The 26,902-nt window shown below is 39.0% G+C and overlaps 1 protein-coding gene and 1 non-coding gene across 2 annotated transcripts in view; one reads left to right on the forward strand and one right to left on the reverse strand.

The window, feature by feature from the left end:
* Positions 1–26,902, forward strand: part of ATP8B4 (ATPase phospholipid transporting 8B4 (putative)) — a 152,934-nt gene that overhangs the window by 39,566 nt on the left and 86,466 nt on the right. Inside the window, exons 5-7 of the mRNA XM_075273372.1 lie at positions 1,361–1,474; positions 3,763–3,861; positions 7,754–7,815. Of these exons, the coding sequence (XP_075129473.1) occupies positions 1,361–1,474; positions 3,763–3,861; positions 7,754–7,815 (275 nt within the window). The remainder of the gene's footprint in view (positions 1–1,360; positions 1,475–3,762; positions 3,862–7,753; positions 7,816–26,902) is intronic.
* Positions 23,456–23,559, reverse strand: LOC142205385 (U6 spliceosomal RNA). Its single transcript, XR_012716393.1, has one exon. It is a non-coding gene; the product is annotated as a U6 spliceosomal RNA (small nuclear RNA).

Consider the following 26,902-nt stretch of genomic DNA (forward strand, 5'->3'; position numbering starts at 1 on the left):
GTCTGTACCGTTATAGATTCAATACGTGAATTGAATTCAGGTATAAAATAGTGTTTGTTTCCTTGTCATAGGAAAAAATTTGTCTGTAACATGCGAACATAAACTAATGGTCTATTTACATCAGTTATATTGTGTCACAGGTTTTGTAATTTTGGCAGAACCACAATGATTTTGGAAAAAAAAAAAAATTGAAGTTTTCTTCTGAATATCAATCCCTTAAATGATTGTACATGAAAACAATTGGTTTCCATTTCTGATAGCCTTAAACTAAAGCATTCCGTATATGTTAATACATAGGTTCAGAATCTCCGCATCATGCTATGTATCCATTTTATCTTAGAAACTTTGTAAAATTCTTGAGTGCCACCTACAGGGCATTACGTGGAACTTTTAGCAGAATGCCTTCTATATTAATTTGTTTAAATTGATGGTTTGCAAGGCAAAGCTTGTCCAAAATCACTATACAAATCAAAGGAACATTGTAGTTTTTAATTTTGACAATTTTGGTACTGAGGATGAGTTAAGTTTCAAAAATACAGTGTAGGGCTGCAAACAAAGTAGCGTTTGATGGCCATTCGGGGACTCCATCCTCCATCCCTCTTAAAATATGCAGACAGTCCTGTAAGCAGTTTCTGGCGGATACCCAGTGACCCCATTATAATTTATAGGGTCCATGGCCTTCCACCAGCAACTGGTTTTTACGCGGATAAGATTTCCATTGTCCAAGTCCCAAAGGACTGAAATCCAAACGCTAGTGTGAATCTAGTATAGGGTTGAGGCTCCATGTTGTGGAAATGAAGCGTTTTTTTTGTTGTGTGTTGTTGCTGAGTTTTATTGTTTGTTTTTTTAAGCCTAAGGAAGCTCTTAGACATTTGCCTTCTGTTAAAACCACTCCTAACTTTGGTTTAAAAAATGCTGCAAAATCTGTAACAAAAAAACACAGTTTTTCATGAAATATTCTGTACTTATAAAAAGCCAGCCATCATAGAGGAGATAACAACAGTCAGCAAGTCCTGCCAAAGTTGTCAGATTTGGATGATAGTCATCATTTGTATATGGCCACTTTTACACTGGCATCAGTCATACTGAAAATGTCAAGCTCTGCCAATGTCAGTCAAGTTTTTATTGCAAGCTTAATAAATAATTTCTCCCTCGGGCTTAGTAATTTTGCTGGAGTTGTCTATTGATAACCTCAAGTCACGTCATGTTCTCTCAGCTTGCAGTATGTTCAATTTTATATGAAGATTTTCATAGAAAATGCTATATCTCAAGGATATAATCATTAGTTGTGTAACTAGATTGTATGATGTTTGTATGATGATGATTGTATGAACTAACCAGCTTGTTCATGTGTTTTCAGAACAATGGCATCAAGACATCCAAGTACAATGTCCTCACGTTCTTGCCTATCAATTTATTTGAACAGTTCCAGCGGGTTGCCAATGCATATTTTCTTTTCCTCCTCATATTACAGGTATGTGTAGCCATTGTGTCTCCTTTTTACATGCATGTAGTAACTTGTAAGTTGTAACCATAAACATATACTCTTATTATGGTTATGCCCTATTATATGGTAACATGCCATTTAGGTTCAGTAGATCTTTATTACATAGCAAGCTTTCCACATTTCATGTTTCATGGGGAAACAGTTTATTTTTTTTTGCCGGACACAGTCAAACATGCAGGATTTTGTGTCTGACTTGAAAAAACGGTTTCCCCGCGGAGAGGCTGCAGGCGGACACCGCCGGTTACCTCTAAAAATCCATTCAAATGAATAGATTTTAAAGCTGACCGCTGGGAAGCCATCCCCTGTCCAGTTTCTCGGGGGTTGAGGACTAGAGATGAGCGAGTAGTATTCGATCGAATACATCGCCGCCATAGGAATGCGTGTAAGCAGCCAAACGCCAAGGGGTTAAACGCATCGAATATTAGATGCGCTTAACCCCTTGGTGTTCAGCCACTTACACGCATTCCTATGGTGGCGAGGTATTCGATCGAATAGTACTCACTCATCTCTACTGAGGACGGAAACCCGGCGGAATGGCAAAGGGCGCACACCAGGCGCAAGTGTGAACGCCTCCTTACCCAGACCACATTTTCTGTGACGGGTTTTCAGGTTTCCATACTAGCCGTCTTCTTTGAGAAGACTGTCTCTCTAGAAGACCACTTTTTCATGCAATTTTGGGTGGTTATCTCAAAGATTGTATTTGGTTTGTGACATCGAAATTGCTGCGCTAAAGGGTTAAAAGTGAGAGTGGTTATACTACCCGCTTTGCCTATTCAGATGCCAGGGATGCTTGCTCCCGCCTTTATGCCTACTCAGATCCTATATTTGTTTTATATGGTTGAGTGATGACTGTCAAGACAAGCTAGAACAGTTTTCTGAAGCCATCAATCATAGGACGTGCGGTGGGACAGCTGTTCAGAGAGTGCAACTTGAGCATTTTGCGTAGAGTACTTCTACATTATGTACAGACATGCCGAGGTGTAGAGTAGGAAGGGCTGGTTTCTGTAGTTTGGATCTGATACATTTTAGAAAATTCTGCGCCATACTGCTTTTAAAATATGGAGCATCTTTTTATTAAAATATTGAAGCCACAAAATTATAAGGTAAAATTATTATTTGTGGTAATATAGTCAGTTAAGAGTAAACCAGGTGTTATAATTCATTATATTCATGGGGCCATGCTATAAAATAACTATATTATTTTACGATAGGTATACACCTGACAGTTTTATGCAATTATTTTGGATTATTTTTTTTTCTCTGACTTGTGATCACTGGAAAAAAATGCCACAAGATATACAGAGGCTCTAAAACAGGGGTCTCAAACTTAATTTACCTCGGGGGCCCCTAGAGGTAAAGTCTGGGTGAGGCTGGGCCGCATCAGGTTTTTCCCAATATTTTTTTTCTAAAAGTCATATTCTGACACTATAACTTTTTTTTATACTTCCATGTATGGGGATGTATAGGGCGTCTTTTTTTGCGGGGCTGGGTGTACATTTTAATTCTACCATTTTGGGAAATTGCTTTTGCTTTGATCATTTTTTTATTTAAATTTTTATCCAAGGCAAAAGAGTGAAAAAATGGCGGTTTGGCTCTTTTGACTTTTTTTTCTCACTACGGCGTTTACTGTACCGGAAAAATATTTTTATAGATTTGTAGATCAGGCTTTTTCGGACACAGAGAGACCTAATATGTATGTGTTTCACAGTATTTAACTACTTTTATATGCGTTCTAGAGAAAAGGGGGTGATTTGAATTTTTAATACTTTTACATTTTAAAAATGTTTTTTTTTTAAATTTATTAGACCCCCTAGGCGTCTTGAACTCCAGGGGGTCTGATCGCTAATGCAATGCATTACAATGCTAATGCATTGCAATACGTTGCAAAAAAATCGTCATTTCTTTTGCAGGCTGCATAGAGCAGCCTGCAAAAGAAAATCACTGCAGACAAGCCGGGGAGCCTTTACAAGGCTCCCGGCTGTCATACCAACATGACATCGGCGGCGCCGGCGATCACCGGCAAAACAGTAGACACCTGGCAGCTATGGCGGCCGTCCGCCGGTGGCCGCAAACTATTGTCCCGAGAGCCGCAGTTGGTGCGCGGGCCGCGAGTTTGAGACCCCTACTCTAAAAGCACCATGTCTACAGGTGTAGCGTATAATGTAAAGTAGTTCGAGCTTAGTTGACCACATGTTCATGCTGTGAGAAAATCATTTTAGTTCATATAATAATATGATGTGCATTCCTTGTTGCAGCTCATCCCTGAAATCTCTTCCTTGTCATGGTTTACCACCATTGTGCCTTTAGTTCTTGTACTGACCATCACTGCCGTGAAAGATGCCACCGATGACTTTGTAAGTACTTTCTGTAAACAATTCATTTGTGCATTATTGTTAATTTCTCTTTACAAAATAACATGCAACATCAGTATTTCTTATAGAGAATGTTTAGTTAGATAATGACATATTTAAATCAAGTTCTTAAAGGGCTTTTTCTGGACTTCTCAAGACCCTCTCCAATCAGCTATTGAATGGACCACCTTATTCGCGAGTACTGTGCCCTATTCCCCGTTCCAGTGAAGCCAATGTTATAGCTCTAGCTCAGTACCATTCAAGTGAATTGGGATGAGTTGTGCTATTAAACACAGCTTTTATGCAATGTATGGCACTGTGCTTGGTGTTCATTGAAGAGGCGGCTGCTCTCACATGAATACTGTGATCTCTTCAGTCAGCTCTCCCTCTCCAATCACATATTGATGACCTATCCTAAGGATTGGTCATCTTCATGTAAGCCCCGTCTAATTCTAGACTACTAGGCCACCTTTTCTATTGCTCATACAATTTTTCTGTATGATGTGAATTGAAAGTCATCGATATTTTAACTTCAGAGCACTGAACTAATACAGGAATAGGACCACTATACACAAATACAACTCTGTATACATCTCACCTGCCACGCGCTGGTCTTTGGCTGTAATGATTAAAGGGGTATTCCCATGACACTTGTTCACTAACCTGCAGGCTGTTGTGCTCTCTTCACTTCCTGCTTTTCTCAGCACATAGGTGGGCGGGGTTTCACTTGCATGGGATTGGTTGTAAATGAATTACCACAGTGTGAAGCTGATGTAGCAGAGCTGAATTTGAGTCAGTTTGCATTACATACAGAGATAAAGGACTCCCTATCTCAACCCTTATCAGCCAAATTCAATTAAACCTACTGATAAGAGCTCAGAAATCCCGGAGCTCTCACCTCCCCTATCTGAGAAGCTCCGCTACTTAAAAGACACAAACAGCTCAGAGCTGCTCCCAGCCCCCCTATCATCTGCTGCTCCTTCTTAATCCTCCATTGGGTGTTACTGCACAGCAACTTTTTACCTTACATTAAAGCATGTACTACTTTTTCTACACAAATAAAAATGATCAGCACTGATCAAAAATGTAACCGAAAGTGCCCCTAAGGCCGTCTTGTGAAAGGAGCACCAGTGAGCTTGCGTGATCACGCTCCATTCACTTCTGTGGGGCTGTGGGCGTTGCTCCATTTACAAGGAGGCTTTAGAGGAACTTTCAGCGATCAGACACTGATACCTTGTCCTGTAGATGGGGAAAAGTGTCTTAACAAGACAGCCCCTTTAAGTGTTTTTCTTTGCATTAAAATCATGTGTCCAATTATATTTAACATGCAATATAAGTAAACACCATCCATAGGCTTCTGCTGTTCTTACCCAATATTGTAAGGTCTTGCTTTTATTCAGAGTGGATTTGATAATGAGGGTTTTTGTTTATACACACTCATTTTATATAATAATTTTTCAGATTTTGGACCACTACAATAATACAATACAACTAAGCATGTCCTTTTGCTTCATAAACTTGCTTTTTTATTAGGTTTTCAATAGGGTTAGCCTTGAGGTCAGTTTCCCCTTTTGTTATCCAGATCAAATAATGAGAAAATTGGTGGTGCCATATATAAAAAATGTGAATAGCAAATAAACTTCACAGTACATTTTAAACTTTAGAGATAGAAATAAGTTGTATGAGTATGCACATAACATCCACTCTTGTCTGTATGGTAAAAATTACTACCATTTTCCACTGGATGGCACTGTATACACTAGATTTAGCTTTGGAATGAAGGGAGTTGGACAGGGCAGCATGTAAAATCTTGACTCTTAACCAGTTTTTCTGGACACATTTGTGTGTCACGACATCAGGTTGGATGTGTCACAAGAATGTCTGAGTAAGAGAGGAAAGCTCTTAAATTAGTTATGCAATGGGGATTGCAAGTAAACTATATTTCAACTCTAAGTGTAGCAAGGTCTAGTTCCCCTTAGTCTTCATTAAGGAGAGTAATTCATCTGATTTTATGGATTGCTACATTTTAATGTTTGGGTGCTAATCTATAAAGAAATAAGATGTTCAACAGAATGCCGTTCTTCTTAATCCAATAACAATCATTCTGTTGTCACCTTTATATCTCTGATGTCATTTCACTCAAAGAGAAGTATCATTTCCCAACTAAATGATAATATATTGTTAAATTCCTAATGCTGGCTAAATAGATAATTTTTTCATGTAAAGTATTGATCACAGATAACTGTTATAAACACAGTCAGTTCAGGCTGTTCTTACATGACTGTATTTTAAGCTGTAGACATACAGATACTGCTGTCGTGTAATACCGTGTGCTTCCCAAACTGCTTTAAGGCTAAAGACCCACATTACGAAAATATGGTTTTGCTGCAGTAACTATGTGGCAAAAACCCGCTGGTTGTCACAGTACCTGCAAAGTGAATGAGATTCTAAATAAAACCCATCCACACATTGCAGAAAAAAAAAAAAAAAAAAATTGGCTACGGAGAAGCTGCATTTTCAAAAACACCCACGTGTCAGAAGTGTCTCTTTTGCTGCTGCTTCCTTAAAGATGGGAATATTTTCGGTTGTATACTTCCGTGTGTTGGCCTACCAGCAGCTGAAGAGGCCTTTATAAGACCTCTCCTTTTTTATTCGGGTGCCAACTAATTACATTGCTCACTAGTTTGGCTCTGCCTGTGTATATCTGCTTGATCTCTGACTACCAACTTGCTTCTTGTATTCTCCTTTTGCCTCTTGATTTTGTTGTGATGTTCCCAGCTGGATTTGTGAATCTTGGCTAGTTTCTTGGATATTGCTTTTCTCTTCTCTACATCTCTTCCTCTTTGTAAGTTTTCTGGACTTTGGGTTGGTTTCCGCAGCAGTGCATTTACTATTAGTACATTTATCTGTATGGTGACTATTCACATTCCCAGATCTAGCAAAGTCCATCTCTCCTTGAGCTCTGGTGGAGGTGTCATGGGGTCTATTTTGGTTTGCAGAGGTGTGCTAGTTGTAGATAGCTGTCTCTACTGCTCCTAATTTCTTGCTGTTGCATTTATTGTAGCTGTGCATCTAACCATAACACCACATTTGAAAAAGTTGGAATAAAAGCTTGATTATCCAATAAAAAACATAGATATGTACCCTATTTTGTTCAGCAACCGTGGCTAAAAGGGGAATTAAGAGGTCCATGTAAGATTACTGTGTAGCTGGGGCCTTTCAAGATCAAGTGTCCATTACTTTGCAATGTAGCTTTGTAAACCTGCCAAATCTGCAGCTATCTCTGGTATTACATGCTGTCCCTTTTAAATGAATGGCTTTCTATATAATATATGGACAGTGCTTATAGTGGGTGGTATTTGCTGGTAATCGCCATCCACTCTTACTAACCAAGGAAGTTCCTAAGCAGAGATAACCTCCATGATGATATCCACTACTCCTGCTGTAATTGGAGTTCTTCTATTGAATAAAAGCATGCTGATACAGGGATACATTAAATCATTTACTTGGAGCAAGCCCCTTTGGTTATATTCAGTGTGAACAATTTTTTTTTTTTTTTTTTTTTTTTTTTAAAATAATAAAATCCCTGGCATTTTGTGGCATATCCATTTGCATGGATATGGAAGTGCCTCTGTTCACTTCTGTGGGATTTCCAAAAACTTACACATGCACAGCCACTCCTCTATTCGCACCAGCCACAAGAGGGCCCTTCTTTCCTTGTTATCAGTTCTCAAGATTGGTGTGGTTGGAAGAGGAGGGTACCACAACTATAAGACATTGAGAAGGTTTTTGGATATTTTTTTTTTTTTTGCATAACCTTGAAGGAAATTAGGTTTTTTCGAAGTTGATCTAGTTTATTTCTTACATAACCTTTTTTTGTGGTCTAAATTGACAGTTTCGACATAAGACTGATAATCAAGTGAACAATCGTCAGTCGCAAGTTCTTCTCGGTGACAGGTAAGAGAGCCACCACTTTGCTGAAGTTCCTCTGATGGATAGACATTTTATGTAATATTATGTTCTATATTTATAATAATACATCATGTTTTAAGCTCTATTCAGACAAATGGCGTTAATGGCCATTTTTTAGCATCCATGAAATGACTGCATTAGTCAGTTCATTTGAATTGAGTTGTTTACATGAGCGATTTCTTTTGATGGACTGTTTTAATTGGATATATCCAATTTTCATGGGTCCCTCAATAGACGCAAGTCTTTGAGGGATCTGTTCAAACAGGTGCCCCACAGATGCAGAATAGCAATGGAAAATGTCCCTTTTTTCACAGCTGTTTTGCACATGGATTGTCTGAATAGAGCCTAACAGAATTCCAAACACTACATTATGTCTTGTCAATTGTACTAATAGGTTATCAATTATTGTCATAGGGAGGAATGAACAGTGTTCCTCCCATCAAAGAATATAAGTTGTCCTTATTAATGTTGTAGTATACAGCCATAAGTTCTATGCCTGTTTGACCATTTTTACTTTTACTTACATTTTATTGTAAGGTTTTTTTCTTCATCATTAATCACTTCCAATTCTTTTTCATTTGGAGGATACAAATGAACTAAAGTTTCTATTAATTACTGGGTTCGTTGGACTTATTTGGACACCCATAACACTTCCTTTAGATATATTGGCTAGCAAAATTCCAGGGCACCCAGTAGTCTACCATCTCTTTATGTTAATACCAGTCATGTCTTGCGAATGCATACGTAGGAAATGTGAAAATGTATGACTAGCAGTATTATAGCTACTCTGAAAATGTCATTGTTTTGAAGGAAATTTATTGTAAACCTCTATGGTAAGGGAGCAGTCTACAGACATTTTCTACTACAGTAGAAGCTGATAGTTAAGAGATAATAGTCAAGCAAGGTATTTAGTCACAGTTCAGAAAGAAGATGCATCCGCATAAAGCAGTTTTCACTTTGTGTTCAAAGGGAGTCTACCACTTCTCCTATGAATGTTCAACTTTCACTACCTTGTTACAGTGCACATTACAATAATAAACAGCATACCTCTGTTATGTATGTGACTTTTGTAGATTTGGAATAAAGAAGTTTTAATTCATATGCAAATGATGCATTGGGGGCGGGCCTTCAGACCTGGGAGCACTGCTCTATGCTGGATGGGCAACGTCTTAACAGTGGGAGCATCAACTCTCACTGCATGGGTGGTGCATACAGAAGATGGTAGGGGTCAGAGTGTCAAGGGTGCACCCCCCAGTACACCAACTGTCTCATTTGCATAAGCCTTCAAAGTAGTTTTTCTCCAAATCTCTAAAAGTGCCATACATAATAGAGTTATGTTGTTTATCAGTCTAATTTGCTCTGTGACATAGTGGCAACAGTCGAATATGCTTGGGTTCTGTACATGAAATTTGTGTATACATGATAGACATAAAATATATATATATATATATATATATATATATATATATATATATATATATATATACAGTGGGGAAAAAAAGTATTTAGTCAGTCACCAATAGTGCAAGTTCCACCACTTAAAAAGATGAGAGGCGTCTGTAATTTACATCATAGGTAGACCTCAACTATGAGAGACAAGATGAGAAAACAAATCCAGAAAATCACATTGTCTGATTTTGTAAGAATTTTTTTTCAAATTATGGTGGAAAATAAGTATTTGGTCACCTACAAACAATCAAGATTTCTGGCTCTCACAGACCTGTAACTTCTTCTTTAAGAGTCTCCTCTTTCCTCCACTCATTACCTGTAGTAATGGCACCTGTTTAAACTTGTTATCAGTATAAAAAGACACCTGTGCACACCCTCAAACAGTCAGACTCCAAACTCCACTATGGTGAAGACCAAAGAGCTGTCAAAGGACACCAGAAACAAAATTGTAGCCCTGCACTAGGCTGGGAAGACTGAATCTGCAATAGGCATCCAGCTTGGATTGAAGAAATCAACTGTGGGAGCAATAATTAGAAAATGGAAGACATACAAGACCACTGATAATCTCCCTCGATCTGGGGCTCCACGCAAAATCTCACCCCGTGGGGTCAAAATGATCACAAGAACGGTGAGCAAAAATCCCAGAACCACGCGGGGGGACCTAGTGAATGAACTGCAGAGAGCTGAGACCAATGTAACAAAGCCTACCATCAGTAACACACTACGCCGCCAGGGACTCAGATCCTGCAGTGCCAGACGTGTCCCGCTGCTTAAGCCAGTACATGTCCGGGCCCGTCTGAAGTTTGCTAGAGAGCATTTGGATGATCCAGAAGAGTATTGGGAGAATGTCCTATGGTCTGATGAAACCAAATTGGAACTGTTTGGTAGAAACACAACTTTTCGTGTTTGGAGGAAAAAGAATACTGAGTTGCATCCATCAAACACCATACCTACTGTAAAGCATGGGGGTGGAAACATCATGCTTTGGGGCTGTTTCTCTGCAAAGGGGCCAGGACGACTGATCCGGGTACATGAAAGAATGAATGGGGCCATGTATCGTGAGATTTTGAGTGCAAACCTCCTTCCATCAGCAAGGGCATTGAAGATGAAACGTGGCTGGGTCTTTCAACATGACAATGATCCAAAGCACACCGCCAGGGCAACGAAGGAGTGGCTTTGTAAGAAGCATTTCAAGGTCCTGGAGTGGCCTAGCCAGTCTGCAGATCTCAACCCTATAGAAAACCTTTGGAGGGAGTTGAAAGTCCGTGTTACCAAGCGACAGCCCCAAAACATCACTGCTCTAGAGGAGATCTGTATGGAGGAATGGGCCAACACACCAACAACAGTGTGTGCCAACCTTGTGAAGACTTACAGAAAACGTTTGACCTCTGTCATTGCCAACAAAGGATATATAATAAAGTATTGAGATGAAATTTTGTTACTGACCAAATACTTATTTTCCACCATAATTTGCAAATAAATTCTTACAAAATCAGACAATGTGATTTTCTGGATTTGTTTTCTCATTTTGTCTCTCATAGTTGAGGTCTACCTAAGATGTAAATTACAGACGCCTCTCATCTTTTTAAGTGGTGGAACTTGCACTATTGGTGACTGACTAAATACTTTTTTGCCCCACTGTATATATATATATATATATATATATATATATATATATATATATATATATATATATGTATATGTACACACACACGCACACGGAAGCAATAACTGTACACTCTGAGCCACAGACTATATATTTCCTTTGGATAAACTTTTAAAATATTAGCTATGTTAATCTGAAAATCAGATAAATAATATAATAAATCTTTTCCTTTTTGCAGTTTCCAAATTGACATTTATGCTTACTCTGTTCTTTTTCATTCTCTGTCATTCCATAGAAGTTCAGAGTGTACTTTCGAAGTGATATATGAAAGAAACCTTCGCTCCCACATTGCTTTGACTTGAATTAGTTTACAAGCACAACATGTCACCTGTGCTCTGTAATTGAAATGCATCACACATATATTTGGCTAAATCCACCTTTAGCTGTTACCAAGTTCTGCAATAACCACTTATGTGTTCTAAAGAAACTGTTCACCAACTGTGAGCAATTTTATGCTAGGACATCATTATATAAATCAGTATTGAGAAACACATTTAATAGTATCAAGAAGCTGTTATCACTTCCAGGCTAACACTTTATGGTTCCAGCTTGAAATTCTTTCCATATCCCATTCTGATATGCCTGTGAAGGTTGTAATAACACTAACATCTTCTTATAAGTCAGGGATATTTGTGAGACATTTACCGGCATGTCAAAGACATCTTTAAGCTTAGACCATTTTACAATGGATTTGGTTGCAAGAATAAACAGGTGCAGTGTTCTGAAACATCACATGAATGACTGTAAGAGTAGTGTTGTTCCTGCTAGAGAAACTATCATCATTGCAACCTTCACACACTATAGCTATTCGCTTGTGTGGTGGGCCTTTTTTTTTTTTTTTTTTTTACATCACACTGCTGGTTCTAGATGCCTTGACCACCCAATTTATTTATTATGCTTTTGTGAACATGTAAAGCATACTAAATAATACTGGGAATGCACATCAGACAATGATCAGCCGAATACTCCCTGGACTGACAGTTTTCTATCTTGACACCACGTCTCTTACGCATGCACACTTGATACATCAGCTCTGAATGGGGAGCAAGATGCTGTCAGACACCTCTTTGAAAGAGTAGAGGTATTCTAGAATTTGTTGAAGGTCATTGCAACAGATCTGCACTTTACATGTGAGGAATTTAGAATGTGTAGTAGCTATATTCTGCTGATGATGCTAGCAGGATAACTGAAGAATTTTGGATTATCCTTTTCTGTTTTGCCCATATTAGTCACTGACAAAACATAACGCATCCAAATGTAGTTATGACTCGGGTAAATGATTATAGGCATGGTCTGATTAGACACTGGGTCTTGCCACAAGTGGGAGGACAAAATAGAACAGTGGGTTATTGAACAGAGAACCGCAGGCAGAAGCGTCTCCACTGTCTCCATTCGACTCAAAGCCACAGCATTAGCACACGACATGGAGATCAAGGAGTTTCGAGGAGGTCCTTCATGGTGCTTTTGTTTCATGAAAAGGCGTAATCTCTCCATCCGCACCAGAACTACTGTCTGCCAGCAACTGTCAAAAGATTATGTAGAGAAGCTGGCCATTTTCCGCACCTACTGCATAACCAAGATAAATGAAAAGAATATCCAGCCAGAACACATTAGTAACATGGATGAGGCCCCCTCACTTTCGATATCCCCGTAACACGTACTATTGAGAAAACAGGGACTAGTACGGTATCTATACGTACCACAGGAAACGAGAAGTCATCTTTCACTGTAGTTCTCACCTGTCAGGCTAATGGCCAGAAACTACCACCCATGGTCATTTTCAAAAGGAAGACTTTGCCAAAAGAAAAGTTTCCCGCTGATGTAATCGTCAAGGCGAACCCAAAGGGCTGGATGGACGAGAAGATGCGTGAGTGGCTGAGGGAGGTCTACGTCAAGAGACCGGATGGCTTTTTTCACAAATCCTCATCCCTATTGGTCTGTGACTCCATGCGTGGTCATGTGACCGATACTGTCAAAGCCTAAGTGAAGAAAACCAATTCAGAGCTTGCTGTCATTCCGGGTGGATTAACCAAAGAGCTCCAGCCGCTAGATATAGGCGTCAACAGGTCATTTGAAATGAAATTGCGAGCTGCATGGCAGCATTGGATGACAGAAGGTGACCACACATTCACCAACAGAGGGAGGCAACGCTGGGCGAGTTATGCCACTATGTGCCAGTGGATCGTGGATGCCTGAAATAAAGTTTCAGTCTCCAGTGTCACCCGAGTTTTCAGCAAGGCTGGAATCATCACTGAAGAACTAAGCAGCAGCAACGAGACCAACTCAGATGATGATGAGGGGGACCCGAGTATGCTTGATGCTGAAATCGCCCAACTGTTCATCTCTGACACTGAAGATGAAGGATTTGATGGATTTGTGGTGGAGCAATGAACTGACAAAGTACGTGTTTTGATTTGCAGTTACAATTGAAGTTGTAGTTACAAGTTGAAAGTTATTGTGAAAGAGTTGAATAAAGTTTGAATTAAGTTCTGAGCTTTGTTTCATTAATGTGCTTCACCTTATAGTCCGGTGCGCCTTGTATATGAACCTAGACGAATTAGCAGGCGCTCATTGATAATGCGCCTTATAGTCTGGAAAATATGGTAGGCGATTCTTCATTTCAACAAGGCTGGACAGATTTGTATGGGTTGTACAGCAATAAAAGATCGTGCCATGTGAGGGATATCCTCTGCCTCCGCAAAGATGGCTTACTGCAGATCACTTTTAAGTACTGTGTTTAGCCAAAAGTATCCACCAGAGAAAAATTATCCTTGCACAAAAAAAGTCATGGACAAGAATCATATTGAAATGGAAGTTTAGTCAACCAGTTAATTGGTTACTGTTATAGTGTGTGTTATATGACTTTTATGCAGGGTCAACATCCTTATTGCATGGCACACTGACTGCCACTACTGACCTGTTCTACAGTGTTCCTGACCTCTGTTTGAGTCTAAAGATTACCTGACCTGGAAATAAAGAAGCAAGCCCATTCTGCTCCAGCTTCAGTGTGCTTTGCGGATGTAAGAAAAGTAGTTCCTGTGTGCCATATTCTTCCTTCCAGTAACCAAGTGAATAATCTTAGTTGTTTCCTACAAGTACGTTTCTGTGGCAGATGTTTTAAGTAATCGCCAAGTATTTCTGTGCTTCCACAAACTTTTCCATGGAATCTGTAACCAGTAGGTTTATCCATAATTCCTTAAAAATGTCTTTGATTTGTTGTATTGATCATCGCTCATTAACCTTATATAAAGAAGTACAACTATATAGACTAATATGAATGTCCTTTTTAATTGCAACCATAAGCGTCCATAGTGAACTCTGCGAGAACCTAAGCACGTCTGAACTTGACAATCTTTACTGAACCAGATGTCTTGTACCTTAATTATTACATTTTGCATGTTTATAGTCGAATCTCTTTTGTATTTCGGATATGTATTAAAATGTACAATTAGCAAAATGTGCAAACTAGCTCCAGGATGCCCACCACTGACTTATTGTTCTCCTTTGGAGTCTTTATTTGATATTCACATCTGGCATTCTTGTTTATCAAATCTTTCTTGGCTTGATCTTTTAGTAACATATTTTGCAGATGGATTTTTTTCTTTCCTCCCCTCTTTTCAAATCACACTTCTAACAATGGGTGAGCTTTATATAACACCTGACCTTTTTGGTTTTTTGGTTTTTTTTTTGCTCTGCTTTCCTGTAAGCTTCACATATAAAATGATATTTGAAATAATGTAATAAAAGTAATCATCAAGTTGTGAAACCGACTGCAAAGCAGAAATTGAAGTGCACAAAGTCATTGAACGTGTGTGTTGGAAAAAAATCAGAAAATTGAAGAGGTTTTTTTTTAATGCATTTTAACTACTATTTTAAGGGAACCCGTCATATGAAAATGCAGTCTGCTGTGACCTAAGGATATAGGTCATCAAAATGTGTGTCCCAGAAAACCCCTTTAAGAACTGCATGATTTTAATTTCAGTTTTGAGTAGCACCTTTCCACTTTGCCAGTACACCAGAGGTTTTCAATTTAATAGCATTTAGCATACAGATCAAATGCATAGTAACATGTGCTACATATTACTGCATGCAATAAAAAAGCATCATGTAAACCCTGACTCACATGATCAGTTGCTGCATCGGGTTATTTGATGAGGATATAAAGCCCAAAGTAAATAAGAACAGGTGATACTCTTCTTCTTTTTTGTAATCCACTCCTAGTTTTGGGTTCAAAATGACATTGGAAACTGATGCACAAATTTTTGTATTAAGACAGCCTCGGATGCTTTGGTTGAGAAAGAGAAAAAAAATTCAACAAAAACGCAGCAGAAATGCACCCACATGGCTTTGATATATAAGCATCAGGTGAATGGAGTATCAATAGCTGACCTTTGTCTTCAAGTGACCTTCTGCTTGTATAGTTCTGAATGGCATTAGTAAGATATAGCCAGCTAATTATTTAACTGATGTAGAAACCGAGGTTATTGAGTGCGGCAAAATAAATATCTGGAGACCATATGGGCTTGAAACCTTCTCAAAATTTAAAAACAACATTCTTTGCCAAAATGAAATAGAAGGGTCCATTTATTACATACATGTTGCATGGAGCCAATAGTGTGATGCGTGTGTGTACTTGACGATAAAGTTCACCCTTTCAAAGAGTTTTTCTTTTGTTTGCTAATAGTGATCTTGATAAAATAAGGATGTACCTTTTTCTGAAAATCTTTTATTGAGTTATAGCAATAAATCACAAGATCGTATCCAAGGGATTTGGGGCCTGATTCCACCATTCATTCCTAGAATGAAAGTTTGCTTTGACTCTTTTCGACTTCCCTCTAGAAAAAAAGCTACTGGACCATAGAACTTTATTATATATGTATATGCAATATGTCCTGCATGCAAAGCCAAAGGAGTTTCTGTAGGCTCCATATTTCACTAAGAAATCATTATTATAAAAGTTTGCATTACAACAAAAATAGCAAGAACTAAGGAGAAGCTTTGCAACAATCCCTCTTAGAGTTATACTGTAACTTCTTTATCTATAGAATTCTATAGAGGTGTAATGAGATAAGCACAGGCACACAAGGACGCCACTGAAATTTATAGTAAGTGTTAAACTGCCTCACAGGAATGCTGAATTCACAGCTAAACTGCTCATTACTGCTGTATATTGTTCTCCATGCTGCTGCTGCTTCTGAGGGGATGCTACAGAAAGAAATGGAACCAAAATCTCCACTTATGTATGATGTGTATGGGAGACCTCATAGCAGCTAGTCTCCACCCAAATTGGAGCTGAGGTCTGAGGAAACTAACATTTAGAGACGGAACCTGTAGAGTGGAGGATATAAGGTTATTCCTCATGTAAATACATGGCAGCTTATTTTGCAAAGTTAACTGAAGCGATATGTATGCTGCTTTAAGCATATTATCTATAACAAGCAGACTATGGCTTCTTATTACAGAAAAAAGCATGGGAGGGAACTGCCAGGGATTAGTTGCAACCACAATAAGGGCTTGAACAGGACTGACGACAGTGGAAGCAGAGTTCTTATTAGTTATACCAAATCCTAGGCAGCCGCTTCCATTGCATGTCTTTAGCAATGGCTGAAGCAATATGCTCAAAAAACCCCACATGTCTCCATAGTAATCCCTTTCATTTGCTTTGTATACAGTCCTTAACTTACAGTTTATAAAGCTTATAAACTATGAAAGGAACTTGCTGATAGGTATTCTTTAATACTTTCAGCTATTTGTATTACTTTATTTTAGACTAGAGTATTACTGATCATAGAAAATAAAATAAACAAATTAGTATATTATAGCATATGTATGTAGATCCATAAAGATAAGAGCCACACCAGTCACATTGGGTGCAAGACCTCAGGCCAATATCCAATTGACCTCAAATATTACGATAAAAAATGATCAGTAATCGAAAAATAGTCTAAAAATAAAGGACTTTATTAGCCTAAGGTGTGAAATTTCATTCCTATCAGGGCCTTTTTTTTTTTTTTTAAAGCCTTTGAAACTTGAATAGGGTCCTGATAGGACTGAAATGTTTATCTGGGGTAATAAAGTCCTTCATTTTTTTTCTATTTTGATGTTCTGACCTGTTCATTTTTATGATATGTGATGTGATATATACACTGTATATACTCGAGTATAAGCCGAGTTTTTCAGCACAGTTTTTTTTTTTTTTTTTTTTTTTTTGGGGGGGGGGGGGGGGGTGTCTATGACCAGCCGCAGTAGTAATGTATAGAATTTCCCATAAAATAGTGTGTGGGGGGGGGGGGAAGAAGCTTTAAAAAAATATATAATAAAAAAAATAAAAGTTCTAAATCCCTCCTTTCCCTAGAATACATATAAAAGTAGAAAATTACTGTGAAACACACACACATTAGGTATCCCTGTGTCTTTACAGTGCCCGGCCTACTGAATATAGGATATCTGCAGTGCGCCTGTTCCGTCAGGAAGGGGTTAATAGGAGCACTGCAGATACCCTATATTCAGCCAGGCTGAATTCCAAGTGGGGGAAAAAACCCCAGTCCTCAAGCTCAGGGAAGGGGCAGACAGACAACCAAAACACCCCCTTCCCTTTCCCAGCAACTACAGCACCCAAAAACTCCGACCATTTTCATTTTTGAAATTTTCTAGTAGCTGCTGCATTTCTTCCCTAGGCTTATACTCGAGTCAATAAGTTTTCCCAGTTTTTTGTGGTAAAATTAGGGGCCTCGGCTTATATTCGGATCGGCTTATACTCGAGTATATACAGTATATAATCTATTCTATATACAGTGAGCAGAGGTCAGTTGGTTAGTCATGCAACACCTTATTGGCAATATTACTTCGGAAGGCCAGGCGAATAGTTTCTATTTTTTTATACTGGCGGTTTGATCTAATGGGCCTGATAGAGTATTTGGGACACTCCCGTAAATTCAGGAGAATGATATATATTAGTGCCTATTGTATGCATATTATAGCTAGTATAGTGCAGGTTAATTTTATTTTTTAGAAGTAGATGGATCATTTGGAGGTTGGTTTAATGTTGAGTAAACGTTGTGGTGTGTTAATACATCTCCTTATTAAGAGTTTAATTTGTGGATCAGACAGGTCTGTGTTTTACATCATCCCACAGTGAAGAACAGGTCGTGTCGACATTTGCTGCCTGCACTTACAGATTAGTAATCAAGTCAGTATGAAAAAATCTCTTTTGCTTAGTGAAAATTATCCATGGAAAAAAGTAATTTTGTTGATGAGCTATCCGAACCTGATCCGTATGTGGTTGAAAAGCTGAAATCCTTAATCCAGGCAGAAAGCAGTCCTGGTATAGTGAGTGGCAGAGACTTAATACTTCGACATTACATGAGTTTATAAAGCAGAATATTGAATTGTAAATATTATACTGACTCACATGATATGAAACTGACAGATAAATAACTGGACCACACAGCTACTTACACACACTGAAATAGCATTTGTTTAGAATTAATTTTAGAGTTCAGGAAAGGACGACCATGTCTACAACTTCTCGTCTTATCCCTGAACCAAGTCAGGGCATCCCAAGTTAGCTTAGACTGTAATAGCAATTTACATTCATCATGAAATATTTTCTCTCCTTTCCAAGTTACAAAATGTGTTTATCCAATACTAGTTTTCACTGATTCAGGGCTTACACAAACAGCGTTTAATATGAGCAGGATATCTATCCTGGAAGCATGTTAGAACGTTTCAAGAATCGAAAAATAAATGAATGGTTCTGAGGTAATGTCATCCTCCAAAATTAGCCTCTAAGGGATGTATGTGGGATTGAATTAAATGCATATTTACACAGAAACGTGTATACTGACATTCACAGACACACATATATAAACTGTGACATAGAAGACATAGGTCCACTCTGATAGACACATATGCATATACACTTACCGGCCAATTTATTAGGTACACCATGCTAGTAACGGGTTGGACCCCCTTTTGCCTTCAGAACTGCCTCAATTCTTCGTGGCATAGATTCAACAAGGTGCTGGAAGCATTCCTCAGAGATTTTGGTCCATATTGACATGATGGCATCACACAGTTGCCGCAGATTTGTCGGCTGCACATCCATGATGCGAATCTCCCGTTCCACCACATCCCAAAGATGCTCTATTGGATTGAGATCTGCTGACTGTGGAGGCCATTGGAGTACAGTGAACTCATTGTCATGTTCAAGAAACCAGTCTGAGATGATTCCAGCTTTATGACATGGCGCATTATCCTGCTGAAAGTAGCCATCAGATGTTGGGTACATTGTGGTCATAAAGGGATGGACATGGTCAGCAACAATACTCAGGTAGGCTTTGGCGTTGCAACGATGCTCAATTGGTACCAAGGGGCCCAAAGAGTGCCAAGAAAATATTCCCCACACCATGACACCACCACCACCAGCCTGAACCGTTGATACAAGGCAGGATGGATCCATGCTTTCATGTTGTTGACGCCAAATTCTGACCCTACCATCCGAATGTCGCAGCAGAAATCGAGACTCATCAGACCAGGCAACGTTTTTCCAGTCTTCAATTGTCCAATTTCGATGAGCTTGTGCAAATTGTAGCCTCAGTTTCCTGTTCTTAGCTGAAAGGAGTGGCACCCGGTGTGGTCTTCTGCTGCTGTAGCCCATCTGCCTCAAAGTTCGACATACTGTGCGTTCAGAGATGCTCTTCTGGCTACCTTGGTTGTAACGGGTGGCTATTTGAGTCACTGTTGCCTTTCTATCAGCTCGAACCAGTCTGGCCATTCTCCTCTGACCTCTGGCATCAACAACGCATTTCCGCCCACAGAACTGCCGCTCACTGGATGTTTTTTCTTTTTCGGACCATTCTCTGTAAACCCTAGAGATGGTTGTGCGTGAAAATCCCAGTAGATCAGCAGTTTCTGAAATACTCAGACCAGCCCTTCTGGCACCAACAACCATGCCACGTTCAAAGGCACTCAAATCACCTTTCTTCCCCATACTGATGCTCGGTTTGAACTGCAGGAGATTGTCTTGACCATGTCTACATGCCTAAATGCACTGAGTTGCCGCCATGTGATTGGCTGATTAGACATTAAGTGTTAACGAGCAGTTGGACAGGTGTACCTAATAAAGTGGCCGGTGAGTGTAGTTCATACACAGACACCACTGCACTCTATGATATGTACACTTACCTTCTACACTGGATTGTGCCTAGTCTCAGAAGGGACTATGCACAGCAGTACATAACCAACCAAACCAGCAGTGATGTGCAAACACTCGATCTATGAAAAAATAAGGCATCACCTGAAAATAAGATCGTTAGGAGTAAAAATTAATATAAGACACTGTCTTATTTTTCAGGGAAACACAATATGGTCTTTGATCCTTTATATTACGAACTCCTCCTCCTCAGCACATCTGCAGTGAACCGTGATCACTGGACCCATGGCGGTTATCCCAGTCATCTGACATTTATCTCTTCCTCTTATTAGAAGTTACAGGTTTATTATTTGAATAGGTGATAACCCACTGGTTATATAATACATATGAATTGTGGGATACAGCTTTAACTGTTTTATGCAAGAAAATGTGAACTGGTGGCTATAAAATTGTTCTTTGATTTGCACAAGTATAGGGTTTATGTGAGTCATAAAATAAACTCATCGGAAGAGCAGAGGATCTTGCATGGGGGTAGTTGCACAGTTAGAACTGACCGTTTCAGGTTCTGCTCAATATGCCTGATGTTTCAATGTTGGGTGGCACAGCTTGAGATGCTTTCTAATTGAGCATAAAACAGATTTGTGCTGCCTTGTCCCGTAAATGTCTGTCTTCTCAGATCGACTGAAACGATTTGTATAGAAGGCTTCATGCACAGTGAGTCTCTTCACTGACCTGGTCGTTTTTTGCTCTGGGCACCACCTTATACTGCATACCATTAGGATGTAATATGTAGTGGTGCATGCAACGTCCTGGTGGTGGCTGAATCAGTTCTTTTATGGACTCTGAATTTATTTAGGGTTCTACTCTGGCTTCTGATTAATTTAAGGGTCTCATTTAGGATTTGAATTTTATTTAGGATTCTAGTTGTGGGATCTAAATTTAATTAGGGGTCTGGCCTAGTGTTTTTTGGCATCTGTGTCATTTACTGGTCTGGACTTGGGCCTGGATTAATTAACAATCTTGCCTGGAGTCTGAATAGATTTAGGAGTCTGGTCCTTGGTCTGGATAATTTTGGGTTCTAGTTTGGGGTCATAAATGTAGGGATCTGCTCTCCGGTGTGGATAATTTAGGGGTCTAGTCTGGGGCTTGAATAAATTTAGGGGTCTGGTTTGAAGTATGATACTTTTTTCAGAGGTCTGGAATCATTTTAAGATCTGGATGTACTTAGAGTTCTGCTTTGTGTGTATACGGAATGTGTCCCCTGTGTGTGCATGAGTACATCTAAAAAATAAGTAAAACAATAAAAATGGACTCCATGTGCTCCTGTTTGGCATTATTATTGCAGAAATATATGTCGCTTCATTATGTTAGTAGTTTGTAGGATGCCATGTGGAAAAACTATGATCGATTTATCATACCTTATGAACCCGCTTATTCTTAATACATCGGCTCCAATTTGTGTATACGGTATGGTGCAATTTTTTAGATACAATAGAAGAATATTGTTGCACATTGTGCTGTATAATCTATCTATCTATCTATCTATCTATCTATCTATCTATCTACAATATATATATATATATATATATATATTTGTGTGAAGGGACTGATTGCATACATCTATTAATGTGACCTTTTCATCATTGTTCCTCATATCATATCTCACATATTCCAGTCCTTGAACCCTCATCCCCTTGTATACTTGACAAAATCCTGGGTAGCGGTTAAATATATATTTCATAGCTACAGAATGACTCTACATTGTAAATGTCAAGCTATTACTTGCTCCAGAGTTTTGTTGCCTGCAGAGAGTTCAAGATCCTACAATCCCCTTGAGAGGTGACTTCTCTTTTTATGCCTTGCTCTGACTGTCTTAGTTATGCAAGTCTACAACTTCATGTAAATTTTGACTTCTTTGCTTTTTTTTTATAGCATGCAGAGCACGTGTGTAACATGTTCTGACTGACTATACTGGAGAATGATGACTAAAAACTGTTCTTTTTATAGTTGCACAGAGCTTGCGCCATTTTAGTTTCTAGTACTTGGCCGTCAGATCATATTCTCATTCTAGCTTTATTGCATTCTGTGTGTTTTCTATTGTAATAAAATTTACGTTGCTAGCGTATTGTATGGACCTTCACCTTAAATAGACATTCAGGAAGGCTTTATGGCATTGTGTGCCTTATTTAATCCTCCCTGCATTAAAGTGCAAAGTCTGGCTTTCTATTTCAGTGTCTGTTTACAGTGAGCGCTGTAAGCCTGTGATAATGATAATCCTTCTCAGGGGCTCTATACCCCATCTCTTTCCATACAGATTTTAATTCTTAAAGTTGCTTATTGTAACACTTTGTAAACCTAAAAAGAATCCTTTGATTTAAGTAGTCAAGTTAACAGTGGTGCTTAGAAAGTCTCTGGTCCCCGCTGATCCTTGCTTAAATATTCGCTCATTTGCTGATTTACTATTTTAAGGTCTTATGCACATGACCGAATGTGCTATTTGTGGGGGACCTTGATTCTCCATTCCGATCCGATAATTATAGAGCTGACCCTGTCCTGCTCCACAAAATCTGGTTGGAACGGAACCATAGAAATGAATGTAGTGCAGAGGCATTTGGATGTCTTCTGAGTATGATCTGAGGGCACATGCTAGGCCTGCACACTCTGTTATGTACTTGAGGCTTTAGTTTATATAATGCTTCAGTGATAATGCATTGTGAGAACTTTCCATCAAGTATGATGTCACATGGGCAGCGTATCTACTATGCAGGTACCTACCTGATTGCATGCTGGGTATTCCTGTACATCTCAAGAAATACAAATGCTTGGTCCTTTGAGTGGCTACTTTCTGAGAACGTTCCATTTTCTTTTTTTTCAACTGAAAATTTTTTGAACATAAAGTGATAAAACAGGACAAAAGCCAAACATTAAGGCACATACATGATCAACAACGAAAACCGTAATAGAAAATGTCAAATAGTAATAAAAGGTAACAGGGGGGACAGACACGACAAGAGGGGAGGACAAAGGGAGGGAAGGAGAAAAGGTCAGAGGCCATTCAAGGCACAGTAGGCATCCCAAGGCAACCAAACAGCTTGGAAAGTATCAAGAGTATGATTAAGGGAGGCCGTCAGATACTCCATGCTGCATACATCTTTAATTCAAGCCACCAAGTCTAAACCTGAAGGAGGCGAAGCTCGTTTCCAATGTAGGGCAGCGTTCCACTTTCAAGATTCACACAATCATCATGTTGGTCTTGAAAAACCACGATTTTTTTCTCATCCAGTTTACATAGAATAGAATACTGTTTTGATTCCGGAGGGAATTTGGTAGCATATAAATTATATAAATTTGCATGGTATATCTGCTACCAAAGCAAGCACCTTCTTTGTCATCCTTGCCCAGGGGCCATGATAATTTTCTATGGAACGTTCCAATTTTAGTATATGTGCCACCAATGCATTTATACATGTCCTGTTTTTTGACAAGTTGTTCACACGGTTTATTAAAAAAAAGCAAAACACAGATGTGTGAATAGGTCCATAGGATTGCATTTATTTTAGTGCAGCCATGCTTCCTATTTGTGTGAATACAGCCTAATTAAGGTTACAGTGACACTAGTGTTGTGTGACCATTCGGTCAGCAGGACTTTTTTCTTTGCTGATTTCAGACTATAAGGTCCATGGGTTTCCACAGGTAACCGCTTTTTAAAGAGGACCTTTCATGTCCTCATGAATATGCAGTTTTCTCTACCTCTAGAAAGCCGACAGTGTGCTGGGCTTTGGGGGCATTCCTCACCGCCCAGCGATGACACTAGACTGTGAAGAACGCCCTTCTGGCAGTGAAGAGATATTGGTGCTGGAATTAACAGCACCAATATCTCCAGTCCCGGGGCAGATACTGGGAAAGCCAACCATGCGCTCAATTCAGCATGCTGTCAGCTTTCAAACGGTATATACAGTAAAGCTGCATATTCATGAGGACATGTGCTCTGGGGATGGAGATGTCGTTAATTTTGTCACCGTTATCTCCTCACTATAAGGAGGGCATTTCTTAAGCCTAGCGGAAACGCTGCTGGACTGTGAGGAACGTTCTCAAGGCCCACCCTTGTTAAAATATTGCTTAAAATGCTGTTTTTCCTCCACAATAAAATAGAAAGTGATCAACACATCAAACATTCCCCCAAAATGATATAAATAAAACTGCAACATGCCTTGCAAAAAAAGATATCAGAACTTGGCGACAGAAATCTGTATTTTATAATAGGATAATAAAACATGGCAAAAACTATATAACTATGGTATCGCTGTCATTGTACTGACTTGTCACTTTTTACACACAGTAAAAGCAGGTAAATGAAAATCAATTTTAAAAAAAATTGCACAACTGCAGTTTTTCACAATTTTTTACTTTGTTCTAATTCCCCCCCCCCCCCCCAGCTTCCTTGTAGATCCTACAGATTAATAAATGGCGCCACTGTGAAATACACTTTGTCCCGCAAAAATCACATAGCTATGTCATCAAGAAAAATATTATTCTGGTCCTCAATGTGTTAATTCTGTTATACATGTACATAAATCCTCCTTAAACAACATTTCCTTGTTCACATAACTTTTCAAATATGGCTGACAGCGAGAATAGTCACAAATTTCACAGCTAATATTGTTCACCTTATTGTGACATTTTAGTAGCTCATTTGATGTAAAAAAAAATGTAGCTTTCTATTGCTGTATTTGTAAAAGCAGGCATTTATTATCACATAGTGAAAAAGGGTATGCATTACCAAGATGACTCTGGGAGATGAATCCAGCAGGTACACTTCAATGCACACACGTAATAAGGGGAGGTGTATTGTACGTGGCTTCATCTGTGTTTGCACCTGACGACAATGTCCTCCTCTTCCAGGTCATTTATACCTTCAGAAAGCTAAGGCTGCGTTCACACACAAAGTTTTTTTGGTCAGGAAACTGACTCAAATTCCTCCTCCCAAAAATACCGCACCATAGGACTGTATGGTGAGGCGTTTTTTGGAGGAGGAATTTCAGTAAGTTTCCTGACCAAAAATCTCCGTGTGAACATCTCACCAGCAGTTTCAAATGGGATTCCTGTAGCCTTACGCATGTTGAAAAACTATGAGAGTTGCGTAAAATGGAGCGTACTTTTTGGTCCGAGAAATTTTCCCAAGAAGATAGATAAGATCTTCAATAAGCTACAGCCCTGGTGTGGATCTGAGGGTCATTACTGGCCCTTAAAAGCCTGCTAAGCCTGCAATTCAGGACAGATCCTGAGAGGAGAGGAAGTGGCTAGGTCTGTCCTGACACTGAGAGCCTTGTGTATGGTATGGTGTTTTTTTAGTTGATTTTGTGTGCCTCGTAGTAAGCCACACGTACAGTTAGTTTTATCTGTTTAGTTAGGGCTCAGACAAGCAGGATTTTGGTTTGACATTATTTTGCCTGAAGTTAAGGCTGTATTTTATTTTGCTCATTTTTGTGCATGACGTAAAGGTTTATTTAATTTGCTGGTTTCTTAAATAAACCAGTTTGCTTCAAGATTTGCGTCCCTGTCTCTTACTGGTTGGGTCCAACTTCTACCGAGCTAACTTCCCCACAATGGGTAAGGCACACTGTATATGGCAAGCTGCATTCCAACCATTAGGTTATATTCACATGGAGCAGATTTGTTACAGAAATTTCTCTGAGTGGCGTTGAAGAAATCCATGCTGTCAGAGAAACCCAGATGAATGAGACTGATTTTCAGTTGCAACAAATCTTTAATAGTTATTAACCCCCCCCCCCCTCCACCCCCAAGGACCTTTAAAAGTCCCTTATCGGAGGAATTCTGATGTGGTCTTGATTAGTGTTTAATACTGTGTGAAAAGTATTGTGCAAAATATTGTGTAAGAAATGACCTAACTTTTGACATTTGATATTGCCATTGCTCTTACAAGTGCGTAGGATCTGTAAGGGGTGAACAATTTGTGACATTAATGTTTTCAGGATGTGCAGCCTTGGAATTATTCATGTGAAAATGTCTTCAGTCAATATCCCAAAACACTGATCAAGACGAATAAACCTCTGAGCAATGTTTGACATTATCAGACCTTGTACAAAGACTCTAAACAGTAATTTTCTAGGAATGTATGCAAAATATTAGAGCGTGACATTTTCAGGATAATATTATTTTTTTAAAAAGATTATTGGAAACAATATCTTCATTGTGTTGTGCCGCTCGTGGCCCAGATTATTGTTCTAAATACACTTCTTAAGGTACAGCCCTCTACAAAACCAATGTGGATTCCATTGAGTGTTATTTGTGAACATTTTGGGTGAAGTATGTGGTTTTTATAAGTGCCATATGATCTGAGGTACTAACCTGGCCTTGGATTAAACAAGCTCTGATTAAATCCTTGGCTTGTGTTCTCACATATTACTGATGCAGAGGTCTTTTCTAAGAGTTCTCACACCAGGGGTTTTGAGCATGAAATGATTATAGCTTGGACTGCACTGTAGGCACTTATAGCGTTCGCTCCTTCTATTTTTTGTCTTTTCGTAAATCAATTTCTGATTAAATATGGATTTCAATATAGCTGAACTCAGACATGCTACAGTCATTTCCCATTGCCTTTGCCACAACTCTGCTGTGCATGTCTCTTTCTTCCCTTCCCAAAAGGCCATAGCAAGACTCCTCCCAATGAATATGGCGACCAGTCTCTCTCCTGTAGTGTTGCCAGAACAATGATTAATAATGTATTTCCTTCCTGACTCTTACACGTCCTTTTGATTTTTTTTTTTTTTTTTTTTTTTGGT

Source organism: Leptodactylus fuscus, chromosome 5, assembly GCF_031893055.1.
Source record: "Leptodactylus fuscus isolate aLepFus1 chromosome 5, aLepFus1.hap2, whole genome shotgun sequence".
NCBI lineage: Eukaryota > Metazoa > Chordata > Amphibia > Anura > Leptodactylidae > Leptodactylus > Leptodactylus fuscus.